The 16,248-nt window shown below is 38.2% G+C and overlaps 2 protein-coding genes across 3 annotated transcripts; one reads left to right on the top strand and one right to left on the bottom strand.

Moving 5' to 3' along the window:
- Positions 1-497: 497 nt before the first annotated feature.
- Positions 498-6,508, bottom strand: gtf2f1 (general transcription factor IIF, polypeptide 1). 2 transcript variants are annotated; one of them, XM_039611271.1, is made up of 14 exons: positions 6,380-6,508; positions 5,788-5,864; positions 4,746-4,795; positions 4,444-4,516; positions 4,071-4,264; positions 3,689-3,859; positions 3,349-3,554; positions 3,096-3,246; positions 2,933-2,988; positions 2,365-2,496; positions 2,174-2,253; positions 1,816-1,957; positions 1,516-1,648; positions 498-1,356 (listed from the first exon to the last, which is right to left on the bottom strand). In XM_039611271.1, the coding sequence occupies exons 2-14, from the start codon at positions 5,797-5,799 to the stop codon at positions 1,152-1,154; spliced, it is 1,605 nt and encodes a 534-aa protein (XP_039467205.1). In that variant the 5' UTR covers positions 5,800-5,864; positions 6,380-6,508; the 3' UTR covers positions 498-1,151. The 2 variants fall into 2 exon arrangements, with proteins under 2 accessions (XP_039467205.1, XP_031607066.1); XM_031751206.2 differs by having other exon boundaries at positions 2,180-2,253.
- LOC120439846 (adhesion G protein-coupled receptor E1-like) lies at positions 5,881-14,868 on the top strand. Its single transcript, XM_039611126.1, has 10 exons — positions 5,881-5,991; positions 9,527-9,618; positions 11,276-11,407; positions 13,149-13,292; positions 13,574-13,723; positions 13,833-13,979; positions 14,061-14,098; positions 14,336-14,416; positions 14,541-14,570; positions 14,665-14,868. The coding sequence occupies exons 2-10, from the start codon at positions 9,582-9,584 to the stop codon at positions 14,866-14,868; spliced, it is 963 nt and encodes a 320-aa protein (XP_039467060.1). The 5' UTR covers positions 5,881-5,991; positions 9,527-9,581.
- Positions 14,869-16,248: the final 1,380 nt, after the last annotated feature.

Here is a 16,248-nt window from a genome sequence, read left to right as displayed (position 1 = left end):
CAACTTCCTTTTATGTGATACAGGTTATTTCAGGGCAGTAAACAAAGCAGCAAACCAAGTCTGTAGCTACCATAACAAAAAAGGGTTTTGCAAAAGACAAAGTCTTAGCTTCCTGATGGGTATACAAATTTGCTTTCAAAAATATTTGCATGCACCCTATTACAGGATAATCGTTTTGTTTGTCTTCCCTTTGTGAAGACACTCTATGCGCGTTCTGTGCCCAACTATACTATCAAGCACCAGAAGTGAATGTTAGTTGCTGCCATTTATTCTTAATGCTATCTTTTGTTTTCGCTCTGAGCAACACATATTTCAATATTTAGATGTTTAATGTGACGTGTGTTTAATAAATCTGTTTGTATTGAAGTACTTCCAGGAACAACTGATTGGATAAATTGGAAAAAAAATAAGTGCCAATATTTGTCCCTAAAGGACAAAAGGTTTTTAGTTTTGGTTTTTTTTTAAACAGTGAGAGATGAGGTACAAAATCTCAAATCCTTACTTAAGAATAGTTTTATTAGAAAACAATTTCTATGCAAGGAATTAAAAAAACAAAGCAAAAAACAGAACTATCAGGTTTTAAGTCAAAACTAAATCTTTCATTCAACATAATTTCATGGACAAGTCTGTTACTTAAAGGGAACTTATTCCTTATTTTCTGTCATAAACATATTTTCTTCTTCTCTGGGATCTGTGATGTAAATGAGAACCCTGTTAAACAACTTCTTTTTTTTTTTTTAGGAGGGGCAGCCAATCAAAACAAAGCTAGCTTACAAGGAAGTGGTAGGCAGCTAAAACAAAGAATAAACTGCAGTACTGTAAATAAATAAAAAGAAAAAATATATATATATATTTTTTCTTTTTATTTATTTATTTAGAACTGGAAATCTTGCAAAGCAATTTTAACTTTTTGGAGTTAAAGAATAAAAATACAGAAAAAGAAAACTGACACAATAAGTCTGCTTTAAGGTGAAATTTCAGACTGTTGCCGAAGACGAGTCCAGCCTCCTGTGCTGTGCCATATCACAGAACTACCTGTACAGACTATTCTTCCATGGGTTTTATTGAAAACACTAAAACCTTTCAACAAAAGAGGGTCAGTTTTAGCACTTCACCACTTCTACAACCACAACATCCCTCTGTTCCTTTGGTTATTCGGTGAGGTAGAAGTGCATTTTGTCGTTTATGTTCTTGCGCTCTGGATTGAGGCGCTTAAGGATCTGTGCCAGCACGTTGACAGTCTGCTCACTGCTCAAGCCGGTGCGCTTAGTCTGGAACTTCTTCAACAAGTCTTTAGTGGTCATTGGTTTACGGATCAGGTAGCGGCGGACTGCTTCCTCTGTCAGCTGCACATCACTGTGGGGTGAATGAAAAGTAAAGAATACAGTTTAACACTCACATTTACATTAAAATCTATTTGTGTCTTTATGTTAGCCCTGTGAATTGTAAGACATGCAGGAAGGAATAACTTTGTGTGTCAATGAAACAGTACTGAAACAATAACCTGGACCTTACCTTGAGCTCGGGGTGGATTTGCCTGATTGGGGTTGAGGTGTGCTCTTCCCAGAGGGAACGGGGCTTTGGGTGCTGGGCTCCATCTTAAGCTTTTTGGCAGCAGGTGAGTCGATGCTAGGACCCTGTCTCTTACCTGCAGAGAAGACAAGTTTGTTTGGAATGGAAGAACAAAAGGAGAATAACAAAGAGAAGAAGCCACTTGTGAAGGTCCTGCATAAATCTATGTATGTACACTATATCTACGTATGTACACTATACTGTGAACATAGGAGCATTTGTGTGGGTTTTTTGAGAAATCACCTTGCTCCAGCTTGCTGGCGGCAGCACGGAGTGTGTTCGAGGTGGAGGCAGAGTCTAAGGATGGAGTTCCAGGACGGCTGCCAGTCCTGGAGCTGCCTGCAGAGCCGCGGCCACCTGCACGTTTAGGAGGTGTGCGTTTCTTCTGAGATAGGAAGAAAAAGACGATAATTGATGAGAACACAAACAAAGAATGAAAAATTCCAATACAGAATAAGAATCAGCACTAATATGAAAAACTCCAAAGCTTCAGCATCACAAAACTGGTTGCACAGTGGTCTGACGTAGCCATCATTTTATTAAGCAACAACGAAGAAATAAAGAAATAAAGAAATAAATGTGAATTTGTTCAGTCACGCACACTAACCGCCATGAACAGAGCAGAGGCCGTCTCTCCTTCGATGTCACTGTCATCTGAGCTGTCTGATTCTCCACTGCTGTCTGTGAAGCACAAGAACATAAATCTTACTACTCATACACACACACATTCCTCACGTTTTAAAATACTCCATTCAACAGTATGTGTTGTGACTTTGTTTTTGTTTTTTTTACCTTTTTTCTTCTTCTTCTCCACTTGAACTGGGGTTTTCTTCCCTTCCTCCTCCTCTTCCTCCTCTTTTGCTTCCTCATCATTCTGTTTCTCCTCCTCACTCTCTTCCTCACTTTCAGATTCTTCATCAATCCCTACAAAAGGATAAATATTCAGAAACAATCTAAATACATTGATTAGTGAAAGACTAGGCACTCCTGGCAGGTATCTGGCCATAATGTTCGTCCAGATGCAGAGTGAAGTTATATGAGACCTAAGTCATTTTCAAGATTGTGTCTACTCAGGTCACCTTCCACTCACCTAACTTTTCAATGCCTAAAATACATTTTTTAACACTGTATGCATAAAATCATATGTTTGGGGGTGCCTGTGCCGCAAAAGATAGAGTGGTGCGTCTACCAATCAGCATTTTGAAACCCTGAGTCGCCTCTGATGCATCCATCAGATTGTGTTCCTTTAGCGTTTGTATGAATGTGTGTGAGACTGGGTGAATATCCAAGTACACGTCCATTTACGTGTGTATTATAGCTTCTCTTTTATTGAGTATTTTTAACAAGAAATTGATCTGACCTTTAGGGTGTTCCTCTGCTTTGACAGGCTTTCCCTTTTCTGGTTCTTCTTCTGAGCTAAATTTGGAACACAAAATAAATACATAAATAAAACAACAAACACAAAGAAAACACATTGTTGATACAGTGTGAGTCTTTGTGTGCCTTCGTGAAATGGACCTGACCTGCTTTCATCTGACATATAATCCACTTCTAGGCCCTCGTAGTCTCCGTCATCGCTGTCTTCCAGAGCCTCGTTGTCTTTGCTTTTTTGCTTCTTTTTCTTTGCTTTTCCTTTCCCAGCATCTTTTTTTACCTTTGGCTTGCTCTCTCCATCTGTCCAATAAAGCCAAAGTGTTTGAAGGAAGAAAATCAAAAGATGAAAGCCGGAGAATGTTTTACAATAGTCTCTTCTTCTTGTTGTGTCTTTCTCCTTACCTTCCCCCATACTGCTGTCACTGTTGTCACTACTCATCTCCAGGTCGTCCTCCAGGTCATGAATGCGCAGGTCACCCCCTCTTCCACCCCCCTTCTTTTTCTTCTTCCCAGATTTTTCTCCTTCGTCTTCGTCTTCCTCACCTCGCTCCTGCTCTCGAAGACGTCTCTGAAGCATGATGCTAAAGTGATTCACCACCTTGTTCCGCCTAGAAAAAAAGAGAGGGTGAATGTCTTAATATCAAGCATTTAACATCTAGGGTCAACTGAGTACGTATTTTTTAAGTACTCATTTTTCTTCATCACTATTAATCCCAAACCACCCCTGTCCTTTCCCTTTCACCTGCCCCACTCCTCCTCAGCCTCCTCAGCAGTCAGAGTTCGGTGTTTGGCCTGCGGTGTAAAGTTGTACCAGCCGTGAACAGGAAAAGCCTCGAAAGCTCCATCGGGACACTGCGTGAAGATGTAGTAGGATGCATTTTCTGTAACGCCACCCTTCTTTATACCTTTGAACCTAAAAAAAAAAAAAAAAAGCACATGCATAGACAGATGGTGGCAAACAGTAAAAAGAGATGCACTGCACTGCCTTTACTTTCCTCACATGAAATCCTTTACAGACATCAAGTCACTGAGATTTCTCTAAATAATAACTCTTATAATACATAATTTTATCTTGTATTGCCAATACTTTTGAAGAGTAATTCCAAGCGAGTCTCTCTACTCACCTCTTGCCAGCTTTACCATTAACCTTGAGAATCCAGGGCTGGTCCTCCACTTTGAATTCACGCGTGACGATACCAAACTTCTTCCGACGAGCTTCCTCACGCTGCTTTTTGCCAAACTCACTACCTGCTGCGCCTTCAGGGGTCTCTTCCTCCCCATATATCTTCCGAGCACTCATATCTCTTTCCATACGAGCCTGGAGAAAGGAGAAAGAGCGATGGAAAAGTGAAAAAAAGAAACCTAATTCCTAAATTTATCACATCTTTCTCTCCCTCTCTTTTTTTGTTTAAGGCTAATAAGACTGGCTGATATTCCTTTCTCATATCAACTCTAGCTCTGTCACACTGTGAGGTGTATTTAAAGTATGAAGCCCACCTGTGTCCATGTTGAACAGTTGACTCTGTCCCCTGCATTGAATGCCATTATATTGTACTTCTTGCTGGTGTTTCTATGCAACACACAAACAGTGAAGAAAATAAAAAAAGAATATAGTGAGTTATTGTGTAACATAACTGAGCTCAATTCATTTGTCACAATCATCTTCTAATAGTCACGCACATACACGTCTTCAAGGGACACCTAAAATGACCGAAACACCCATGAACACATGCAAAACAGTGACTCAAGGTAAGTCCTGTGCACACAAATCTCTTTGGATATTTACATGTGTTACTCACTTGGGGACACGCACGGTGTATTCTGTGGCTGAGGTGCTGCTGCTGCTTCCCTGAAAGAGAAAAAGTGTTCCTGTTGGAAGCCTGTCAGATTTGAATAATGTGCACACCATGAAAGCCATGTCATCCAGCACAGCTCAAAAGTCTTGAGTCTCTTCCTTTATATTTACAAGGAAAATGGAAATGCAATGACTTACTTAAACCACATATAAGGTAAAAACGTAAACGTAAAAGAGTTTGTACAATTGCAACAAACTTTAAAGTCAATATTTGGTATGATTTCCTTAATTCCTCAACACAGCCTGCATGGACTCTCTTATGCAAGCTTTCTTGTCATTTCTTCCAAGATGTCTTCTGTAATAGTTCCCCAGGCTTCCAGAAGAACATCCAAAGCTCATTTTTTGACAACAAACCTAATCAGACACTTAAATCACTGCCAACCTGCTAAACATGGAGCATTTTCAAGGAACACTATGGAGACAAATAAAAGCGAGAAAAGCATTGGAAAAAGTGAATATTTTGTTTGCATCTGCTGTCAAATGTAGTTTTTAGAAAGACAGTTTTTAGAAAGAGAAAAAAGAGAAAAAAGAGAAAGAGAAAAAAATGGGAAACTGGAATTAGCCAAACTGAAATGAGCTGAACTGTAATGAGCTACAACACTGGATAATCTTTTGTGTTACCTGCCTCTTTCATGCTTGAATGATAGGTCAGTGTTAAGTGGTTGACAAACAAACCGACAAACAAAAAAAACAAAAACACTCCTCTGAAAATAATTAGGTGCAAGGACTGGACTGAAAATGAGTTTACGAAGCAGCCAGTGTCCAAAGAAAAACTCCTTCAGAAGGCCTGCAGAACTGTTTCCAAAGACCACTTAAAAAAATACAATTAAATCTGGCTACTTGGAAACAAAACACAGAGAAATGAGAGATGGCTCAAGACTTTTGCACAGTACTGTAGATTCACAGCATTAAACATAGCACAAGAGTGGATCAAATTATCAAAAGAAAATAAATACATATTTTTGTGTTGTCAAGTCAAAGCTTACCAGTGATGTCATGGTTGGTTGTCAGTCTCTGGATTTACGACACTACATCAACATCTGCTTTAGGCGAGGTGGACACACTGTTACGAAAACAGAGTAATTATACTAATAAGATAATATATAATAATATATAATTCCGTCAGTTTGTGTTTAGTATTAAGTCAGATTATCCAGCTGAGAAACAGAGGATCGAAAAAGTCTGTGAAGGTACGATATCCCTGCACGAAAACATTCAAATAATGCTTTATAAGCGTTTTCAGCAAGTTATGACAATTTTAGGATTAAAACAAACGCGGCAGAATAAAGAAAACCTATCTCCCTTCCATGACTCATTTGTAATATTACAAGAAAGACTGACTAAAGTTAAATTAGGCTACAGTTATACGAAACGAGGTGTAACTGATGTTTATATCTTTGTACGTTAGCTTTAGCAGCACCACATTTTGCAAGCAACTGTAGCTGCGGTCTGTAGCTAACTGTGAAAACAAGCAGGACCGCTGTAAACTCGTGAGACCTATCCATCTTCGACACATGCAAAAAATATTGGAAATTAAAAGACTAAATATGAAATATCGGCTCATAAATGATCATATACCGTCTTAACGCTGTGCGCACTCCAATTGCACTTGTTCCGTTTGCCTGTATGGTCAACAGGAAACTTTTACTGTAGACATTGGTTCCTACCAGTCCCTTTGAAGGGTTCCGCTTGTTCCCTTCTATTCACCAGTTTATCTTGTTTAAGAGTTTCTACCACCCCACCACTCATCCACCGAGGTAAATAAAGTGGCACTACCTTTAACACAACATTTACAAACACGCGTGTAAGATGATATCCACAATCTGCACTAATAAACCACAAAAATGTGTGTTTTAGGATTTTATTAGTTTTAAATATTTATTTTGTGAATAAATGCAATTTGCCTGTGTGAGAAGCAATTAAAGAGACATAAAGTATTCCTCATAGTACCTGTATGTCAATAGCATTTAGTGTGTAACAGAGGATTTAGCGAGTGACTACAATGATAGCCTGCTCTATGGAGCAGTTTAATTCAACCCTGTTCCATTTATAAGGTGTCAGTTCCCTGCAGTATTGTAAAGAGCCTGCAATATTAGAAACAAAAGAACCCAAGAATGTGTCGCATGTGTTTGAATTGCAGGTTCTGACCATAACAAGAACATACTTTGACATGGGCCTTCGAACACGTGTACGAATTTGTCCTATATGGCATATCAAAGCCCTCCCAGAAGTAACAAACCCAAAAGAGAAGTGTATTTTCTGTCATCTAACAATCTGTAGAACACTCCAAAAATTTATCTTGGAAACTAGTAAAGTAGTATTGATCACTGCCTTTACTTTCCATTATCCACATTGATTGACTCACAAAAACAACACTGCCAAGGAAACATGACATTAAATGCTACAAACACTAATAAGAAAGAGAAAATTTGATGAACAATTTGAACTGACTAAGAATAATTACTTAGAGGCACTTGTTTACCCTTTATCACACATTTGACTGTTTAACTTTGACTTGTGGCTGGTCATATAATAAGGTCATATAATAAACTTGTTAGCAAGGAAGAAGAGTATGGATTTGACCAAGATTAGATTGAAAAGCTATTATAAAGGGAGATGCACTTTGTATATATATGTATGCACGATACAGTGCATAAGATAAGCAGTGATTAAATAATGGGTTATTTTAATTGCAATCCTCGATCATGTCTGCTGCAAATGGTGCACATGACTGTATTTTTTTTTATCATCTTCGATTTGTATTTGCATTATCTCTTTGCATGTTCAAGGAAGGATTAACTTTTTTGGGAAGCTATTTAAATTTCACAGTGTGTGCTACAAGTAGTCAGGACTGGTAAGCAGATGTCATTCACACATGATGTTTCACATGATGATGAATTACTTTGCTTTGTCACTTCTACTTGGTACGTAATCTTCTGTTTTCATTCAATTCAAAATATAACCTGAAAGCAGAAAAAATGAAGTTTCAAATAGATCTTATTTGGTGTGTGTTTATTTGTGTATAGTTGTGATTTTCTTTGGTAGAATGATTGTACAGCATACATTTTTAATTACTTAAAAAACAATAATTGATTTGACAAGTTTTTATTTATTTCACATCTTCTCTAATGCACACAGGGTCAAAAGTATACATGTGCACTAATATTTGGTCAAATATCCCGTAGCTTGCTCATTGATCAGACGCTTTTGGTAACCCTCAAAAAGCTTATTATAGCAAATATTTGACCACAGCGTAGTCCACATATTTTCAGTAAGCTTGAGGTCAGGGCTTTGGGAAGCTCATTCCAGAAGCTTTATGGATCATTTCTCAACAACTGTAGATTCCAAGATCAAACAATTTTATGGAAGTACAAGTTATTGTGCTGTGTGACTACTTTGCCAAGTTTTGGAAGAAGAGACACTGTGAACCCAAGATGAGGGGACATTGATTAGGATGTTTAGAAACAAGTGAGGAACCACCAAGGCTTAAGCCTGCCATGAACTGTAAACTGCTGGAACACCAACTGTAATCATGCAGCACAATGAAGCCAGTTTTATATTGCCATGGACTGAGGAGATGCCAACCAAGAAAGAAGTCCATGCTTCAAAATTAACACCTTCATGCCGGCTGAAATTTGCAGCTTTCCACATGGACAACCCAGATGGCCTGAAAAGAAGAGTTTTCATGCTATTTGATCAGATGAGACAAAGATTGAGCTGTTTTCCCTGGCTGCTCCAGTCTCCATGCAAAATATCCTTGACCAAGTTGCTAACCCCAAATTACTCTCTAATAAATCCATCAGAGTATTCATGTGTGTGTATGTTACATCTAAAGCAATTACACGTCAACAAAAGTGCTTGTTTTTTTATGAATAGGTGTGAATGTGCGAATGAGGCAAGTTGTATAAAGTGCTTTAAGTTGTCAGGTAGAGTAGAAAAGCACTATATAAGACTCAGTCCATATAGGTGGATGAGGATTGTTGTAGTTATTTTTATGACTGTTTTGATTAGCATTTATTTTGTCACCTGGTGAGCACACTTAAACTTGCAAACACAGCACATCTTTCCATGCCGTGTGCACTACATTGATATATCCTTTGTCTTGTTGCTTAATGTATTCTACTAAAAAAGAAAAAATTATACAGTCTTGGAGGCATTCCTCAGTTTGATTCAAGTGTAAAAATTAAGTTGGTATGTGACATTATAGAGATGGTAACGTGAATGATTACTTTTCAATAGTATAACAATTTAACAGTAATTTTTAAGATTAATTAAACATTTCTATAACTTCTTATCTTCTTTGTTTCAGGTTTGCTTGTGATACCTGTTATTACTGTGTTTCCTCCTGGTATGAACAAATAAATAGGCAATATATGTGATTTAAAATCACCATAAAGTGATAAATTATGTGTGATAATTATTGTACATATTTGATTTGCATTGTGCAGGTTCTTGTGATGGATACACCAATATAACTCAGTCGTGGCGCAATCGGGGATTTGACTCTTCTTATTTTGATGTCAATCTTGTCAGTGACGGGCAGCTTCTTAACAAATGGTGGCGCTTTACAGGGATTGGTGGAGACAGAGTTATTATTGATTGTGTACCCTATTATCATGGTGGCGCATTGGGTGCTCTTTTTATTCCATCGCCTTATCCAACCACTGAGTCTCTGACACCAACAACAGTGACTGCATATGGCGTCTGGAATTATTGCTCTGACAGGTCCGCTGAAGTGAATATAGCTCTCTGTCCTGGAGGATTCTACGTGTATCAACCAATGACTTACCCAAATTACCAGCAAGGATATGCGACCTGTGAGTAGTAACTAATTGTTGTTACCATGCTTCTGTTCATTTTTACTGCTAAAATAGAAATCTTAGCTTGAATCGGTTTTTCAAATATTCTGAAATCATTCATTCATTCTTCTCTTGGTAGAGGTGGATGCATCTTTTTTCCCTCTCCCTCCCTTATCTTTCCCTGCTTGGCTTCTATGTTCTTTTCTAGTCTTGTCTAACTCTAACCCTCAGAGAGTCTCTCAGTCTTGTTCTGGATTTGATCAACTAGTCCCTTAATGAAATTGACACTGCTTGATGGTCAGTTGTGTCGTGTGGCGACACTCTCAATGGAGGGCATTGAACAAGATGTGGAACAATGATAAGAGAGTTCTCGCTGGAGCTGGCTCAGACCTGGCTTATCGAAGAACAAAGAAAGCAATTACAGCTGTTCAAAACCCCACAAGGCTGGCCAACATGACTGACGATGGGCAAGCTGTGAGTACTCAGACTGTGTTTATTGAACACAATATTGATAAGATCTTGGAGAAGCTCATGGCTCCTCAGTGGGAATTGAGAGACCTGATGACCAGTGATGGACATTTAGACCAACTGTGAAACTGGAATGCAGTTGTTCATTCGAACCCAAACAGCCATGTCCTTCATGCAGCTATCCAAGGCCAAGACTGGCCAGAACAACAATTCTCTATGATAAGAGGACTGTATTATGACTATCTGCTCCTATCCCTTAAGGTCACCTGTGTCAGGTGGAGGAAAGTTGACTTTTGCTTGACTGGGTGAAATGACTCTCTCTCAAGTTGAACACTCCCTCCCAACGCTTAGTCCCACCTGAAGTAGACAGGCGGACCTGTCCAACACCGGAAGACTGGCAGCAGGACCAGGCTGCTGTTTGCATGGGCTAACTCCTGACTTTTTCTGTGCCTCTCTGACCTTTCTTCCCAATGTTTTGCTTGTGTATTCTATGTATGGTCAGAAGGGGTGCTCATGATGGCGCCAGATCATCTGGCAGCCTGTAAAACAATTTCCCTCAGGATAAATAAAGTATTATCAATCAATCAATATCAATTCTAAATTGTTGAAGTTAGTTATCTGCAGTGCTGAAAGTATTTTAACTGGCATGGTCTCCAGGCCTTGGCTCAGTTGGCTGGTCACATGACTTGCAGACTAGGGGAGAGGAGTGCACATTGGTGTGATACAACAAGTGAGGCAAAAAAACTGAAGTGATTAAATCACACACACACACACACACACACACACACGCACACACACACACACTATACACTCTAATACTCTAAAATATGATGGTGTTCAGTTAAACTCTTATGTTTTTTTAACCTTTTACGACTGTAAAACTATGTCACTAAATATCTAAACCCTAATTTCAAAGGGCAAAACTCTTTATTTAAAATTTAAAGTACAAAAGAAACAGGTATTTCATTTCCATTACCTTTGAATAAAATAAAATAAATTAAAATAAATAGATAAAATACATTACTTCAGTGGGGAAATCTGACTTACATTATCCAAGAGAGGCAGAATACAGAATATTTGTGTACTGATGATACTTTATTTTGTTATTTGAATTTTGTGAGAAATAGTCGGTAAGCTAAATTGAAATGTTTTTTTGTTGATAGTCATTTATGTTATGATTGTGTTTCACAATTTTATATGTATTTAGATCATTATGTCTGTAAGCCAGACTCTTGTGGACCATTGGCCAAGTGTATGCCAGATGGAGGCTGCAAATGTGAGGATGGTTATGAAATCCCCCGAAGCCACCTTCCTACTCCGGATTCATTTGGTTGTGTTGGTAAGTACATGAAATTAAAAATAAGTAACTATTCTATATTTCATGTTTATTCTTATGAAAATAATCTGTAAAAAAAAGTACATCATCTTTCGGTCCTGATGTCTTATGCCTAAAAGAATGATCTGGGCCTTACCAGGTTAAAAAATTATTTGATCTTTCAAAAGGACAATGCAAAAGCTGCTGCTCACAAATCAGAGTCCCTTTACAGATAAAACTTTCTACCCTAAGTTGGGAAAAAAAGGTTAACATTTCAAATTATGAGAAAAAAAGAGAATATTACATAATAGTCATATAGTCACAATAGTCATTCCTTTTAAGACTTTAAGTGGGATCACAGGTAGGAATATTTGAAATTCTCAAAAATGTGTGGAATGTGCTGGTCAGTTTACCAGCATGCCATGCAATGAAGCAAACTAACTTCTTTAGTAACAAAGTTGACAGTGTGAGCTTGCATTTGCAAACAGCAGAGACTAATCTTTCTTGTAACATCATCCCCTGGAATAGGGTCAATAAAATATATCCTATAGTATTTGGAAAGGTTAATGAGGATCCGGCTGAGGATATGTTGTCATATCTTTATCTCCAACTTTTTTTAGAAGAGACATCCATAGGCATAGATAACTTGGATGGAAAACATATTTAAATCCTTGACTTTGCTGTTCTCCCAAACGTCCTTCAAACAGCCTTCAAATTATTTGCAATCTTATAATTGAATGCTCACGTGGGCAATGACAGTGAGACCTGGAAGGGTGTAATTGGGCAGAACCACATGCCTGATCTGAACCTGAGTGGTGTTTTGTTATTGGACTTGTGCGCCAACCACTGTTTGTCCATAACGAACACCATGTTAAAACATAAGGATGTCCATAAATGCACATGGCACAAAGAACACCCCAGGTCCAGGTCGATGCACTGTAGGTAAGGGGCGCCATCAAGCTGATCAAAGAGCTCTGGGTAGAGACCACAAAATTGAGAGTGTGGATACAAGTGGCAGAAATGAGCCTTCTCCAAAGGATGGCTGGCCTCTCTCTTGGAGATAGGGACCATGCTGAATGATAATAATACAAACATTTACACTAATGTTTGTTATAAATAAACTTCACAAACAAACTAAAGTAATAATAAATAACTAAAAACGAAAGAAAATAAACTTCACTAAATGTCAATACTGTTAAAGTTTGCAGCTTGTTTGTTATTATTCTTTTTGTCAGATATTGATGAGTGCCAGAGGACTACAGGGATTTGTGGTTCTAACTCAAATTGTGAGAACAACGATGGGTCATATATATGCACCTGTTTGACTGGTTTCAGTGTAACAGATCCAACACTGCCACCTGGAACGTCCAATGGATGCACGGGTACCAATTAAAAACACAAAATAACAAAATCTATTTTTAATACAGATTTTAACTTGGTAACTGTGGTATGTTTAGATACTGATGAATGTCTTGCCAATATCTGCGGGCAATATGGGTCCTGCATCAATAACATTGGAAGTTATGTGTGCAACTGCAATGAAGGCTTTCACATTCAATCTGATGCAACCCCTGTTTGCCAAGGTCTGTATTATTATTTATGTCATGTGTTCGGTAGGAAAATCCTTTTGTGTGTTTGAGTGAATATAGCTTGTAGCATAAAGTTCTTTGAGTGATTAACACAATTAGAAAAGCATATTAAGTGTAATTTTCAGTACACAAAGAACATAAATTGAATTTGTTTACATTAACTGTCTTCTTTTCAGATAATGATGAGTGTCTAACCTCATCTATCTGTGGCCCTGATTCTATCTGCACAAACACACCTGGAGCTTATACCTGTGGGTGTAGACCAGGTTACGCACCAACTGATCAATCCAAAGAACCCAGCAAGACCAACATATGTACTGGTATTTACAACATATTTCTAAGGCATTAGCTGAAAACTGTAGATATAGGCAAAGAGACTGCAGTTTAATATGAAAAAATGCAGAATATATACAAAAGAAACAGGTTCAGTCTCACAACCTGCCATAGTATTTTTTGACCTGCAGCTTGAATTTTATTAAATGAGGTCATTTCCCATTTGTGCATGTAGGTAAGGAAAAATTACATGCACAGTTTCATTGTTTTTTTTGGGTGGTTGTTAACCGTCTGGATCACTGCGAGTCTGTGTGTGTGCATTTTACAGATATTGATGAGTGTGCTGACCATGAGTTGAACATCTGTGGAGCAAACTGTAACTGCACAAATTCAATCGGATCTTACAACTGTACCTGCCTTCCTGGTTATCGAGTGGACAATCCACATGTTATAGCCAGCATTGCTAACCCATGCAATGGCATGTGCTATTCCTATGCTCTTTTCTTTCCAAAAGCAAATAAATATATAATTTCCAAAAAACAAACAAGCAAGACAAATAGCCCCTTGTGTTTCTCTCACCGCTTTAGATATAGATGAGTGCAGTGAAACCCCTGGACTGTGTGGTCACCAAACTGTGTGTACTAATGCACCAGGCACCTTCTATTGTTCCTGCCCTGATGGATTCTACCCATCAACTGGTGTAATTTGGAAGGCGGGCATCACTTTTTGTAAAAGTGAGCAAAGCTGACTTCAAAGATATTTTAGATTTTCAAAAGTGTTTAGAATTTAAATGTATTTTTTTAATTTACTGACAGGCCTTGAAGACATTCTAGATGAAATCAAACCCCATAAGGTAAGACTCGTGGTGATTTATGTTTTAGAGGCTAACTTTTTAATGCATAACAAAGTTCATTAATAACCCGTTATGTTTCATGATTTTGATTGTAAGTAAGTTAGTTCTTTGATAAAGATCACTTTTTCACAGTAAAACATTCGACTGTAATTAGACAGTTATACAAAACTTAAACCCCCATTTTTTAAAGATGCCATTGTGTAGCAAATATAAACTAAACCCAAACGTTAATTTCAGGATCAGACAAAAGAGAGAGCTTTCCTTGATAACATGGGTGTAGACCTGAAGAACAATACAGGTGTCCTTTTACCGGATGTGGTACGTAGTTAAAAATGTTATCTTGTAAATGCTACACAACAAATGCGATGTAACGTGATGCACAGAAAACACGGCAGTTATTTTTTATCTAACACAATTTTCTCCGTTCTTGACATCTTTGCAGACAGTTGCAAACTGCTTTTCTTCATCTATGGTACTGAAAAGCAAACAGTCATAGTTTTACATTTCCAGTCCATTCATTTCATTTGCATGTTTATTTGTTGATTACAATAACTCGTCTTCTGTAGATGGTTTCAGGTGTTGGAACACTTACCAGCACAAGCAAGGTGAGCAGTGAAGGAGACGGGGAGACCGGCAGTGTTATTCTTGGCCTCTCAGAGCAGCTCGTTGTTGCAATGACTCCGTCGACTGAGACGCAAATAAAAAAGGAAATGCACACTTCAACAGTGGGTAAGACAAAGCTCAACCTTATGCTAATAGGTCAAATTTGAGTTCTTAGTAAATACAAACATAATGAATGCATATCTGTGTTCAAGATATGAGTCTAGTGGCCATTGGTCCACTGAGCCATGATAGCAAGAGTTCATCCCTCTCTGCCAAGGAATATGAAATGAAAATCAACTTGGAGGATCTAGCTAGGGCCAACAATGGTAAGAGCTTTTTTAAAAAAATGATGACTGACACAGGTGCATCAACATCAGTGTTTTTGTTGTTGTTGGGTTTTTTTGTGATGTGATCACTTCCAGGTTCTATATCAGCCGCCTTTCTGACGCTAAATGGGATGGAGAGCATTCTCAGTCATCAATACTTCAAAACCAAGAATGTGACAGAGATGTACTCAGATGTTTTAACTGCCATAATACCAGGAATGAACACCACCAACCTCACAGAGCCTGTCAACTTTACAATTCAACACAAGAAGGTGTAGCATCAAGATTGTACATATAGAGTGTTTGCCTCCTTCCTGTTTTCCTGTTTTTTTTGTATGTTTGTCACACTTAAATGTTTCAGATCATCAAACAAATGTAAATAATAGACAAAGATAACGCAAGTAAATACAAAATGCAATGTCTAAGTGTAGGTGTTTGTCATTAAGGGAAAAAAAAGTGATTGCCCCCTAACCCTAATAACTGGCTGGGCCACCCTTAACAGCAACAACTGTAGTCAAGCATTGCAGTAAGTGGCAATGAGTCTTTTACAGCTCTGTGGAGGAATTTTAGCCCACTCATCTTTGCAGAATTGTTTTAAATCAGCCACATTGGAGGGTTTTTGAGTGTGAACCACCTTTTTAACGTCATACCACAGCGTCTCAATCAGATTAAGGTCAGGAATTTAACTTGGCCACTCCAAAGTCTTAATTTAGTTTTTCTTAAGCTGGAGGTGGACTTGCTGATGTGTTTTATTATCCTGCTGCAGAATGTTGTTGTGGAAGTTTTAGATTTAAATAAAGCCTGCAGACAAGCGGTGAGTGGTAGCTAACATTCTTTAACAACGTAATCGTGCTTTAGAGTGAGGTCTTGAACAGATGGCCGACATTCTCCTTCAGGATATTTTGGTAGACAGCAGCATTCATGGTTTTCCAGGTCCTGAGGCACCAAAACAGCCCCAGATGTAATGGGACTCAAATCTTCCAAAATCCTCTCCTTTTGTCTCATTAGTCCACAGAATATTTTCCAAAAAGTCCTCAAGATCATCAAGATGTTTTTTTTTTGGCAAAGGTGAGATGAGCCTTTTGGTCAGAAGTGTTTTACTTCTTGAACTCTTTCGTGGATGCCATTTTTGCCGAGTCTCTTTCTTATTCTTGAATCATGAACTCTGACATTAACTGAGACATGTGAAGCCTGCAGTTCTTTAATGATGTTCTCGGTTCT

This window comes from Oreochromis aureus, linkage group 4, assembly GCF_013358895.1.
Source record: "Oreochromis aureus strain Israel breed Guangdong linkage group 4, ZZ_aureus, whole genome shotgun sequence".
In the NCBI taxonomy this organism is placed as follows: Eukaryota; Metazoa; Chordata; class Actinopteri; order Cichliformes; family Cichlidae; genus Oreochromis; species Oreochromis aureus.
Note: the sequence above shows the minus strand (reverse complement) of the source record. Positions and strands in the feature narration are given on the sequence as shown.

Coding starts and splice junctions, on each gene's coding strand:
- gtf2f1 (XM_039611271.1), bottom strand. Junction 4,517..4,745: donor TACACCGTGCGTGTCCCCAA/GTGAGTAACACA, acceptor TGTGTTGCATAG/AAACACCAGCAAGAAGTACA. Junction 3,555..3,688: donor GCTGAGGAGGAGTGGGGCAG/GTGAAAGGGAAA, acceptor CTTTTTTTCTAG/GCGGAACAAGGTGGTGAATC.
- LOC120439846 (XM_039611126.1), top strand. CDS start 9,582: ATGACTTACCCAAATTACCAGCAAGGATATGCGACCT. Junction 9,619..11,275: donor CCAGCAAGGATATGCGACCT/GTGAGTAGTAAC, acceptor ATATGTATTTAG/ATCATTATGTCTGTAAGCCA. Junction 14,417..14,540: donor GTGTCCTTTTACCGGATGTG/GTACGTAGTTAA, acceptor ACATCTTTGCAG/ACAGTTGCAAACTGCTTTTC.